The 12,427-nt window shown below is 41.7% G+C and overlaps 2 protein-coding genes and 1 pseudogene across 2 annotated transcripts in view; all 3 read left to right on the top strand.

The window, feature by feature from the left end:
- The first annotated feature begins 89 nt into the window (after positions 1–89).
- Positions 90–12,427, top strand: part of LOC141436486 (RNA-binding protein Unr-like) — a 50,083-nt gene continuing 37,745 nt past the window's right edge. The window contains 6 exon segments of the mRNA XM_074099492.1: positions 90–268; positions 348–587; positions 1,264–1,493; positions 2,193–2,299; positions 2,812–2,970; positions 4,109–4,212. Coding sequence (XP_073955593.1) covers positions 194–268; positions 348–587; positions 1,264–1,493; positions 2,193–2,299; positions 2,812–2,970; positions 4,109–4,212 — 915 coding nt within the window. The 5' untranslated portion in view covers positions 90–193.
- Positions 4,246–9,060, top strand: LOC141440381 (5'-3' exoribonuclease 2 homolog). The gene is made up of 6 exons (XM_074104892.1): positions 4,246–4,288; positions 4,732–4,859; positions 5,743–5,952; positions 6,589–6,684; positions 7,815–7,975; positions 8,883–9,060. Exons 1-6 carry the CDS (start codon positions 4,246–4,248, stop codon positions 9,058–9,060), a joined length of 816 nt encoding a protein of 271 aa, XP_073960993.1.
- LOC141440372 (5'-3' exoribonuclease 2 homolog) lies at positions 9,098–12,408 on the top strand (annotated as a pseudogene).

Genomic DNA, 12,427 nt, shown 5'->3' with positions numbered 1-12,427 from the left:
CATTTGAAACTGAGCATGTTTAATGGTAGCTCAAATAGCTGGGACATTTTCATGCTTCATCTCTTTTCACTCGTTACTTTTCTCTTTCCAACAATGGCATCTCCGAAGATTTGTTTGTGTTGAATACGTGACAAAGATAAAAATTCTCAGAATATTAAACAAAATTAACAAATATAATAAGTGAATATTGGCCATGGGAGTACCGGCCTTCTTCCGATGGCTCAGCCGCAAATATGCGAGCGTGATTGTGGAATGCAACGAGCAAAGAGTAAAGTGTTTAATAACCTAAAAATGTGTTTTAATCTTGTTTTTAAAGTGATTGTTGTATAATAATTTTTGAATTGCAGCCTGTGGATGTGGACGGTCAGTTAGTTTACGCTGACTCGTCGCTACCTAATCCAAATGGAGTGGAATTTGATAATTTGTATTTGGATATGAATGGTATAATCCATCCTTGCACGCATCCTGAGGACAAGCCTCCGCCGAAAGACGAGGATGAAATGATGGTGGCCATCTTCGAGTGCATCGACCGGCTGTTCCGCATTGTGCGCCCGCGCAAGTTGCTGTACATGGCCATTGACGGAGTGGTGAGTTCTATATTAGACTAACCTGACAAACCAACGCAATGACTTAGTCAAATTTTGATTTTAATAGAAGAAATTTCGAGGCATTATTGATGTGACCTGATGAGTTGCCTGTTATTTAGACATTCAGACATTGTTTATTACATAATCATATCTTTGATTTTTAAGTTACAGTGCATTTTTTGTGTTGATATCTTGTATTGTTGTTGTGTATGTTGACGGTTGTTTGAATGACTTTTTTCGAAGTTTCTTGTGGCATATTCTTCTTTGTGTGAAAAAGTACCTTTAATGACGAATTACAGGTTCAAGTTTTGATTTCTTGATTTTGACTACTGAACTGATAGAAATATATTTAAATTTTGTTTAAAAGTTTGAGTAATTTAAAACATTTAAAGCATTTGTGTACATTTTGATAACATGTTGAATAATGGAAATCTAATGATCATGTAACAGTTTTTTTATTTTTTTATTTGACTGGATGGTAAAAAAGCAAAGTGGGTCTCCTGATGGTAAGAGATCACCACCGCCCATAGACACCACAGTTATCCAATTAGGTGAATTAAATGTAATGTCATAATTGCTTTGCCAAAATACCTACTCATAATTAAAACACCACAGACAATCCCAAGAATGGAAGACTAGTAGTGCTCTTAAAATGGTTTTGTCCAAATTTTCATAGGCACCTCGGGCTAAAATGAACCAGCAGCGTTCGCGTCGTTTCCGTGCCTCCAAGGAGACAGGGGAAAAGATTGAGGAAGTGGCTCGCATCCGCTCCGAGCTTCTGGCTAAGGGTGCGTACTTGCCCCCAGAGAGACCGAAGGAGGCCCACTTTGACTCCAACTGCATCACACCCGGGACTCCCTTCATGGACCGCCTTAGCAAATGCTTACACTATTATATTCATGACAGGTATGTGTTGTTTAGTATAATGTCGGTTTGACTTTCCTTTTTATGAACTTTGCTGTGATGGGTTTTTAGAGGCCAGCAATTTATCTAGCTTTGTAAGACAAAGCCAAATAGCCTAAGAAGGCACAGGAAAACAAACTTGAAACACTATTTGACCCTTGAAAACCAAATTGTTATATTACATTATAGCATTGAATTGTAGCTTCCACTATTTCTGACTTTCAAACTCAGTTTTTGTCAGTCCTTACATGCTTTTATTATCCATTTAAAGGTTGACCTCTAATAAAAAGAAGAAGAAACAAGTTAATTTTGCCTTTGTACCATCAGCCAAATAAGTGGTGTATCAATTATTAAACAAGTTCCTTTCTAATGAAAATGTCACTAAAGTCGAACTTTCTAGTTGACAGACACATCTATTGGCTTTATTGTTTTATGACATGCAAACGATTATCAACTTTAGGGTGGTAGACCACATATTTGACTGATGTACATGTATTTCAACGTTTCTTGTTTAATTAAAAATTTACATACATGCGATTTACATATACATTTACATAAACAGTCAAATTTGCTTTTTTGAAATAAATAATTAGTCAATTGAGTTGACTAACATTCTCCTCCTGCATCCTGCAGTCTACCAATAACCATAATTCTAATTGCCTTACTTGTTGCGATTGCACTTCATTAATATTTAACCAACAGATTAAACAATGACCCAGGCTGGAAAGGTATCAAGGTGATTCTGTCAGATGCCAACGTGCCTGGAGAAGGGGAACACAAGATTATGGACTACATTCGCAGACAAAGAGGTATTTTTGTTTTTACAGCTTCAATTTCACATTTCACTCAAAAAACTTATAAAATGTAAGTAGTACTTAATGTAAATGGAAACAGTTTTTTTAGGTTGGAACAAGTTTATAATATAATGCCCTTCTATTCTAAATTCTCTACAACTTCAGCAGTACATGTTTAAATGTTCTATTCTATATTATGTCTCTGTATTCAGCGTGCCTCTTGGCATAGGCCTCCTCCAGCTCTATCTGCTACTCTGGTCCAGTAAGGTCCCAATGTTAGGCGGATATCGTCTCTCCATCTTGTATTTGGGCGCCCCTTTCTTCTACAGTCCTCTCTTGGGCATCATAAGGTTACTTGTTTGCTCCATTTGTCCAAGGACAAGTTTATCTGCACAAAGTTTTATAAGACCCAGTCAGTACACACAAAATTGAATATAATAGATTATAATGATGGGCGTTCGAAACAGTGTTACGGAAATTCTACCCACTAAAAAATCGTTGTTCAAGTATTAATTTTTTACTTCCAGCTCAACCGGACCACGATCCTAACACCCAGCATGTGCTGTGCGGGGCTGATGCCGTCCTGATCATGCTGGGCCTGGCCACGCACGAGCCCAACTTCACCATCATCCGCGAGGAGTTCAAGCCCAACAAGCCACGCCCCTGCGACATCTGCGGACAGCTTGGTGAGTGCGACTTTTCATCACACTTGTTCGCAAGCCAGGGATGTAATGGATGTGGTCTTATGTGAATCGTAAGCGGAACCAGATGTTTTCAATTTCGTTAATTGGAACCAGAAACGGAATCGAAACCAAAAACGGAACCAGAGAGGCTACTACCACTGAATAAGTAATAGTACAAGTACTACTACGAAATTCGACAATTGAAGTTCATATGGGACCGTCCCTCTCACTCTTGTATTGAATAATATTAGCGTCAGCAGGAGACAGGTACGATACAAACTTCGATTTTCTAATTTCGTCGTAGCCCTCCAGAATCGGAGCCCGAGTGATAGGTAGACGAGATGTTAATGGTAGATCTAGGTATAGGTAGGTATAGGTATTAGCGGGCTGTTTTCCGCAACTCGACGTCTAAGTGCGCCTATTTTGCGTTATTAGGCTGTAGGCACTATTCATGCCAGCCTAGCTCCAGGAGGAAGCCTAGCAGACCCTTCACGTTGCCGGCGACTTCCTGCAGTGACCCCGGTGATCCGAGGTGTAGTGCCCTGTAGTTCGCCACACCAGAGCATTCCAGAAGGATATCTCTTCTGCCTGCCTCCATGCATGCTCTGCACAGGGGGCTGTCTGTAACACCTAGATTATGTAAGTGCTTGTTTAGCAAGGCGTGTCCGGTAAAAGCTCCGACCAGCAGTCGGATCCCTCCTAAGTCCGCGACAATCCGGGGACTTGCGGGACAATCCGGGGTTGATCGTCGGGAGGGCTTCTCTGGTTTGCCTGCATGTATCTAGGTTAGTCCAATATTGTTGGTGCATTACCTTGGTATTGTGTCGCAGTTTGCCACGCAGCCATCCAAAGGGCAGAGGTAGGATGGGTTCTGGTCTGAAGACCTTCATCTCCGACCCCCCTCTAGCCAGTCTATGAAACCTGTTTGTTTTTGATGTACGCCGCTTATGTCCCGCCGCCGCGCTAAGCATTTTCACAGATTATGTATTTCTGTTACCGCTATAACAACAAATACTAAAAACAGAATAAAATAAATATTTTTTTGCTGATGCCTAATGTTCTATAGATAATGGTTCGGAACCCTTCGTGCGCGAGTCCGTTCCGCACTTGGCCGTTTTTTAATCTAATCTTTTTGCCCCAGGTCACGAGATGAAGGAGTGCACGGGCAGCACGCCGGACGCGGCGGCGGCGCGCGCCGACCCGGCCTTCGGCGCGCAGGACAGCTTTATCTTCGTGCGGCTCTGCGTGCTCCGGGAATACCTGGAGAAAGAGCTGCAAATGCCTAATCTGCCGTTCCCTTATGACTTCGAGAGGGCTTTGGGTAATTTTACACCTAGACAGACAGAGAGAGAGAGACAGAAAGAAAGATAGAAAGAAAAAGAGAGAGACAAAAAGAAAGAAAGAGAGATAGAGAGAGAGAGAGAGAGAGAAAATGAAATACTAAACTAAGACAAAGATAGAATAGTCTACACCTGGACAATGGGTTCCGGTCTCGGAAAATGCTGATTTTGAATACCAAAGCTGGTTTTCCTTTGCCAAAGGAACCGGTAACTATTGCTATATAAGAAAAAAACCTGTTATGTGCATTTTAATATGTGTACGTGTGTGTGCGCGGGCATATGTGTGTGTCTATTTGTGTACTGTGTAGGCATGCTCTGAGTGGGTAAATTGTAAAATTATCAAAGCAAATCTTTAATCAATATGGGGTCCTTCCCCTTGCATCTCCAGAAAGCAAGCCTTGACTCAAACGTTTTGTTTACGTAGACGACTGGGTGTTCATGTGTTTCTTCGTGGGCAACGACTTCCTGCCGCATCTGCCCAGTCTGGAGATCCGCGAGGGCGCGGTCGACCGCCTCGTCAACTTGTACAAGAAGTGCGTCTTCAAAACCAGGGTTAGTTACAATGCAATAACTCTTTATTCAACACTAACACATAGCAGTACAGGCAAAGGCAAAGATATCGACACGGCCAAAGTTGCAAAAATATGTATACACGACTTTATGCACTTAACATTAAGGCCGTGTATACATATTTTTGCTACTTTGCCCGTGTCGATATCTTTGCCCTTGACTGTACATGGAGATTTTACAAGATAAGCAATAGGTGGCCTTATAGCTACTTATACTTAATATTTTTAAAATTTATGACGGTGGAAGCATTCTACACTTCCACTGAACGTAGATATAGTTTAGATATAGTTAGTGTTTAGTATTGTAACTAAGGGACCCCATACATCCCTGTATTTTTATTATTATTATTTTTTGTATTTTTTTTCTTTAATTGTATAATATAGTTTTTAAGTATTTTATTTGTAATTATATTATTATGAAAAAAATGACTTTCTGCCAAGTTTCTTGCGGCGCATTCTTCTTGGCAATGATGGTCTTTCCGAAAGCGCTGGTAGTTTAAAAAAAATGACGTGTAAAAGTGCCCATTGCGGCCTATTTACTGAATAAATCATTTGAATTTGAATTTGAATTTGAATAATTTTTCTCAAAAATATCCGTAAAAGTTTACATTGCAATTTGCAGGATCAATAAACTCGACAACAATGTCGGATACAATTTTTTTTTTGTTAATTAGTAGCATTCTATAAGGACGAACTTCGCGTACTATATTTGCGACAGTTACGCGGACATCCGAGCATATTGAAGAAAAAGACATTTAATACATTCAAAAAGCTGTTAACGGCTTGTGCTAGTGCTGCATTCGTGCCACGACAATAATCTACTATTATTATTAAATCAGGTTGGTTAAAGTTCGTTTTGTTTCCAGGGCTGGATTACCGACTCTGGCGACGTGAACCTGGAGCGCGTGCAGCTGATAATGGACGAGCTGGGCCGCGTCGAGGATGAGATCTTCCGCCGCCGGCACGCCAACGAGCTGAACTTCCGCGCGAGAGAGAAGGCCAAGAAGAAGCCCCAGCAGCGACCCAACTTCCAGATGCTGAATAACACGCAGTTCGCGCCATGGTTAGTGCCCACAGTGTGACCTTTCTTTACTCCTAGCGCCATCCAGTTTGGCTTGAGAGTTAGAGCGTTTATCTGATCCGATATCGGTATCGGACGACGATACGATATCCGGGAAAGTAAAATGTATGAAATATGTACCTGTCTTTCACATTGTCCGGCCCGATATCGGTTATCGGAGCCGACACCGATACGTTGGTGACACCATCGCATGCCTCCGTGGGCTCTCGGACGATAATGTTTGTATTTGTGCAATGCGTGTATCAAAATTGCCTCTGTTTGGGCATAATGCGTGGCGGTGGCGGCCATTTTGAGCCGGCCGTATTGGAACGATTTTGTCGGAAATATCGGATCGGACAATGTGAAAACGCTCTTAGTGTAACGTTATAGTTGGATCGAAGATATATAGCACTGATTCGCCAGATGGCGCTGAAAACTAAAAAAGAACTAAAATAAATATCTCCTTTTAGATAAAATACTCAGGGCTGCTACCACTTGGATCAGGCAAAAAAGATTTTGGCATGTTTGGTCGGGGTTCCCGGTGGTCTAGCTGATACAGCTTGGCGCGTGTAGCCACATAATGCGGGTTCGGCGTCCGGAGCACCCGACTTTTGTTACCGTTGTTAAAGATTTGTATTGTGTATTGTTGCAGGCGGTGGTCGGGTACGGGACGTCGGCTAAGTCTGTGGAGAACGCGAGGGAAGAAGCGGCCAACATGCGACGCGCGGGCATGCGCGCCGAGGCTGAGGTGAGCCCGTTTGGAAATTAATGAGAGAAAGAGATAGGGCGAGAGAGAAATAGAGGGAAGAGAGAGAGATTTTTTTACACAGATTCGATACACAAGAAAATACATTAAAAGGAAAGAAATAATAAAAATGTATTGCATTTGCTGAAAAGCCGAGAGAAAGGCATGTATTCGAGGAAAGGATAAGTTCGCCTTTGTACATGTATCTTAATGTTTGTCAGTTGTGTTTGTTTATCTATTTTTAACCCCCGACGCAAAAAGAGGGGTGTTCTAAGTTTGTGTACCGCTATGTGTGTCCGTCTGTGGCACCGTAGCTCTTAAACGGGTGAACTGATTCGAATGCGTTTTTTTAATTTGAAAGCAGGTTTTCTAGCAATGGTTCTTAGACATGTTTTATCAAAATCGGTTCAGCCATTATTGAGATATTCAACTTTGAAGTGACAATGTCGTCGGTTTCCAACTTTTTGTTAGTTAGCTTATTGTACAATGAAGAGTTTACATACATACATATTTTTCCGTTGAGCTCTCAGGTGTGCTAAGGTCGGTCTTTTTTGTTGCTATTCATTAGTTTCTTTACTGACCGATCCTCGCTCTTTTCTATACGAGTATGATATTAGGCTTAGGGGCTGTTCCACCATCCATTGATAAGTGTTATTAACTGACGGTTAAATGTGATGCCGTCTCTATTTGTTTTGTTCGAATACACGGAGACGGCATCACATTTAACCGTCGGTTAACGCTAATCAATGGATGGTGAAACAGCCCCTTAATCTAAGCCTCGCTGGAATTTGCTACCACCGTCTGTATTTCCGGATAAATACAAGCTAGGTCTCTTCAAGGCTAGAATTAATAGGCTGTTACTGAACTGGTGAGGTATAGTCAAGGGCAAAGATATCGACACGGCCAAAGTTACAAAAATATGTATACACGACTTTATGCTCTTAATATTAAGGCCGTGTATACATATTTTTGCAACTTTGGTCGTGTCGATATCTTTGCCCTTGACTGTACACATTCGGTCTCATCTGCAATTTATGGCCTGTGAAAATTGTGACTATGAGTCGTTCGGGTTACGGTGGAGCAGGATTTTAACAGTGAATCATTTAAACCGTGTAATGGGGTGTTGTGTTCAGCAAGAGCAAACGTCGGGCCGCGGGCGCAAGCGGACCGCGGCGGAGGCCGGCCTGGACGAGGACGAGGACGCGCACGACGAGGTGCGCCTCTGGGAGGAGGGCTTCAAGGAGCGCTACTACGAGAGCAAGTTCGAAGTGGCCCGGGACAACCTGGCCTTCAGGTCAGACTACATTCATACTAATATTATAAATGCGAAAGTGTGTGTGTTTGTCCGTCTTTCACGTCGAAACGGAGCGACGGATCGACGTGATTTTTGGCATAGAGATAGTGTATCGGCCAGAGAGTGACATAGGCTAATTTTTATCCCGGAAAATGCACAGTTCCCGAGGGAACAACCGAATTCCATGCGGGCGAAGCCGCGGGCAAAAGCTAGTAGGGTTTATGACGTGCATTGAGTGGGGAGCAGGCAATGCAGCGCTAATGCTGGTGGCTCGCTGCTACGGCCCGAACTACCAACTCCTGCCCTGGGATCGACTCAATGCACGCCAATACAAAGCCAATCGACACAATCCACGCCAAACGCCAACTTATAAGGGTATGGATATGGGCCAATATCTATGATCTATTTGTGAAATCTAGATACTAAAATGACAGTCTGAAATGTCAAATGTAATAATAATGTGGCCAGCATAAAACGAACAGTGCTGCTCTATGATTTCAGTTTCCGATATAATTCCCAGAGAATGAGAGGGCTTGGGCCGTAGCAAACTTTCGCATTTATAATATTACTAGTTTTTACCCGCGGCTGCGCACGCGTGAACCATTCGATCCAGCAAATAAATTGAAATTCCAGGATTCTCAAAAAATTTATCGGGTTCTAAAAACAACCGTGCCAAATTTCATGACTCCAAAAGTAGCGGATGAGATTTCAAGATTCTATCCCAATCACGTGGAAATATCGGGATAAATAGTATCCTATATGTTGATCCAGAGGTCCAACTTTCACCCAAATCTATCCAGCCGTTTTAGCGTGAACAAGTAAGAAACATATATACTCACAAATTTTCGCATTTACAATATGAGTGGTATCGTCGTGTTTATGCGTACCCCCCCTCCCCCCCCCTCAGGTACCGCGTGGCGCTGCAGTACGTGCGCGGGCTGTGCTGGGTGCTCCGCTACTACTACCAGGGCTGCGCGTCCTGGAAGTGGTACTTCCCTACCACTACGCGCCCTTCGCCTCCGACTTCGTCAACGTGGCGCCTGTCCCGCACTTCGAGAAGGGGCCCATACCGGTCAGTGGACTAGTCTTAAATCATCATCATCATCATCAGTAATTTGGCACATGACGACTCATGTGCGATCGGGTTGAAACCATCTCTGTTGAAGGCCATAGGTCATGGCCAGGCTTTTTTCAAAATCTATTAGAATCAAATACTTAGCTAAATATCTAATTTGAAGAAGCGAGCTTAGTCTCATCAACCTTCAAACCCATGTTTCGGCCATTTTTAAATTTCTCTGAACTGATCGACTCTTAAACCATCTTAAATTTCAAGTGCTAACTATAACTCGTAATTAGGTTTAAATTTTTGCGCCCAGTAATGTATTGTGTACAATAATTCGAGAAGCGTTTGTGACAGCGTCGCATCAGAAGTTGTGGTAGTGACATGTAGTTATACATTGCGTGCAGTTTATTTAATAGAAAAAGTTGCCGTTATTATTTGATAAGTATCGCTCAAGGTGGCTTCCATTTAAATTTGAAATTAATATAATCAAAGTCAAAGTCAAAATATCTTTATCAATTTAGGCAATAACAAGCACCTATGAATGTCAAAAAAATCCACCGGTTCGGAAAACCTTTGTTAAGAAACTCACGAGGTACCTATATTTTTAACAGATTTACAATATTAGTAAATGATATCTATACATCAAAGTATTTAACACATCTTTATTTTAACACAGTATTTAAGGGATCCGCTAATGCGGATCGGAATTATTTTCCAAATATCTGTCCATGGAATACAGTAACTTTATAATACGCCTTAGATTCATGTCTTCTGGACATCACGGTACGACGGCATGGCTATTCTTTTACTCACAGAAAATTACTGTTCTGTCCTCTTTTAACCTTTTAAAACGCCACAGTCGGCAACACACACGTTCAAAAGATTAATTGTGTCTATTCTTTAAGTTCTCGCTACCAAGTTTATCATAGTACGTATGGTTTCGGCAGTTCCGTCCGCTGGAGCAGCTGATGGGCGTGTTCCCGGCCGCCAAGCTCGCAGCACGTGCCCAAGCCCTGGGCCAAGCTCATGAGCGACCCGGTATCTGGACAGGCCACAGCAGAACATCACTAAGTTAGATAACCGGATATCCTGGTTAGAGAATCTGGCTACAAAGTTTGAGGTCCTCGGTTCAATCACTGCCAGGGCTTATATTTGTTTTGTTGTTTTTGGAGCCAAACGAGCTTTTTTTTAAATTGTTTTCATTTACAAATATATATCATTATATCACAAGGAGTAAATATGTACAAAAAATACAATTACTCTTTATTGCACACCAACACAGTAACAGTACAGAAAATACAGGTATATACATACCCAGGTATATACATAGAGATGAATAATTCTGAAATAGAATAAACTTTTTCTCAAAATGTATTATGATATTTAATTAATTCCAATGTTTTTCTTATGCTTTCCCGCCTTTTTCATTAAAATTAATTTAAGGTGTATTTTTGCACCGAAAACACCACAAGCTGTTTCAGACCTTATAAAATAAGTCAGAGTTCCAATAAAATATCTGATACCAGCCATTAGACTTGGCTGTACTTGTATATACGACTTGTGCCAACATTTACATGGCCTTTTTAACATTTAAAAGAAATTGTGATTATTGTCGAGCTAGCGCGCCTGCAATCTTTTTAACTTTTTAATTTTTCGCTGACCATAAACTATGCACTTCACCTTCTGATATGTAAAGAATAATGTCAAGTTTTACGGACATTTTTGAGAAAATTCTATTATTTTTCTTTGCGCTCAGTTCTCGCCCATCATCGATTTCTACCCGACGGACTTCAAGATCGACCTGAACGGCAAGAAGTTCGCGTGGCAGGGCGTCGCGCTGCTGCCCTTCGTGGACGAGACGAGGCTCTTTAAAGCGTTGGAGCCCTACTATAAGGAGCTCACGCAGACTGAGAGTAAGCCTTCACATTTAGAGCCTTATCACATTGGCGATTTGCGGGCGAGGCGAGCGCACAACGCTTTCGTCGCGAGCGCGCAACGATTTCGCTGCGAACGCGCTGCGAGTTAGCTGCGAATAGCGCCGAAGACGCCTAATGAGGGCTATCGTTTTTTGTCTCACTAGATGGCGCACTGTTGCGTGAGGTTTTTAAGTATGGCTTTCAAAGTCTGTTATTACGGGCGTGAAAACAAAGTTTAGATTAAATCATATTTAATACACCTTAAAACCGTACCATAAAAATATCGAGCATGCCACAGTGTTGCATAGTCCCCGTTTTGTTCGGAAATAAGGGAGGACAAGGTTTCCGAAAGACAAAACTGTCTCAAAACACAGACATTCATTGCCCCGGAACGCATATTTGCCATAATTAATTTCAGATATTCAAAATATTCACAAAATTATTCTAATTATTAAATAAACCCGCGTAGCTCACCCAAAAACTATGAGATTTGACATTTCGGAGACCTCACGCTACACTAGCGCCTCTAGTGGCGAATTCATTCGCGATAGCCCTCATTATATACGAGTGCTCAATAGGCGTTCTTGGCGCCAGACGCAGCTAACTCGCTGCGCGCTCGCGACGAAAGCGTTGTGCGCTCGCAGCGAAATTGTTGCGCGCTCGCTTCGCTTTCAACTCGCCCGAAAATTGCTAGTGTGATCAGGCTCTTATTCTTTTTCTCAAACATGCTCGTAAATTTTCGCTTTCCTTTTGAAAATAAAACACTGGCAGTGTCTTACTTTCGCTCGTCGAAATAAAAAAAGGTTGCCTAGTTTAAGACTATTTGAAGTTTAAAAAAGAATTATTCTGTGGAATAATTCCATACAGCCAAGCCAACCGCCCGGTATATCGTTAAGAATTTCATAAAAGTAAGTCAGTTTAATGTGATTGTGATATTTAGCTATAAGATAAAATTTATTAATTATATAAAAGCTGCCCTCTTGTATAAATATTGCTTTGCCCAACAGGGTCCATGATGATCACATAATCTCTTTGTAACATCTGTAACCATACATTGTAGAAAAGCAATAAAATATTGAGTATTGAGTATTGATGTGCGTAAGTTTTTTTTAATATTTTTAAAATGTCTAGTGTCTGTTAGAAATAAGTTTTTAGAATAGTAAAATCAATTTAATCAGCGTGATCGAATCAATTTTGTTTGAGACATTTTTGAGTAAAGAATTACCGTATTCCTCTTCAGAAACACGTATTGCCCGCCCGTGTCTTTACAAGTCCGCGACTTTATAGATTTGTTACCATTTCCTAGAACAACGCAACATCCGCGGGCACGATCGTTTCTACGTATCGACGGGCAACAAAGCTACGAGTTCGTCCTCGGTCTCTACAAAGCGCCGGCCGGAACTGCGCGCGCTGATAGACAAGGAGCAGAGATACCGTACCGCTGCGAGGAGTGAGAGGGACATCATGCTTAGC

The sequence above is a fragment of the Choristoneura fumiferana genome, chromosome Z (genome assembly GCF_025370935.1).
Source record: "Choristoneura fumiferana chromosome Z, NRCan_CFum_1, whole genome shotgun sequence".
Classification (NCBI taxonomy): Eukaryota; Metazoa; Arthropoda; class Insecta; order Lepidoptera; family Tortricidae; genus Choristoneura; species Choristoneura fumiferana.
Note: the sequence above shows the minus strand (reverse complement) of the source record. Positions and strands in the feature narration are given on the sequence as shown.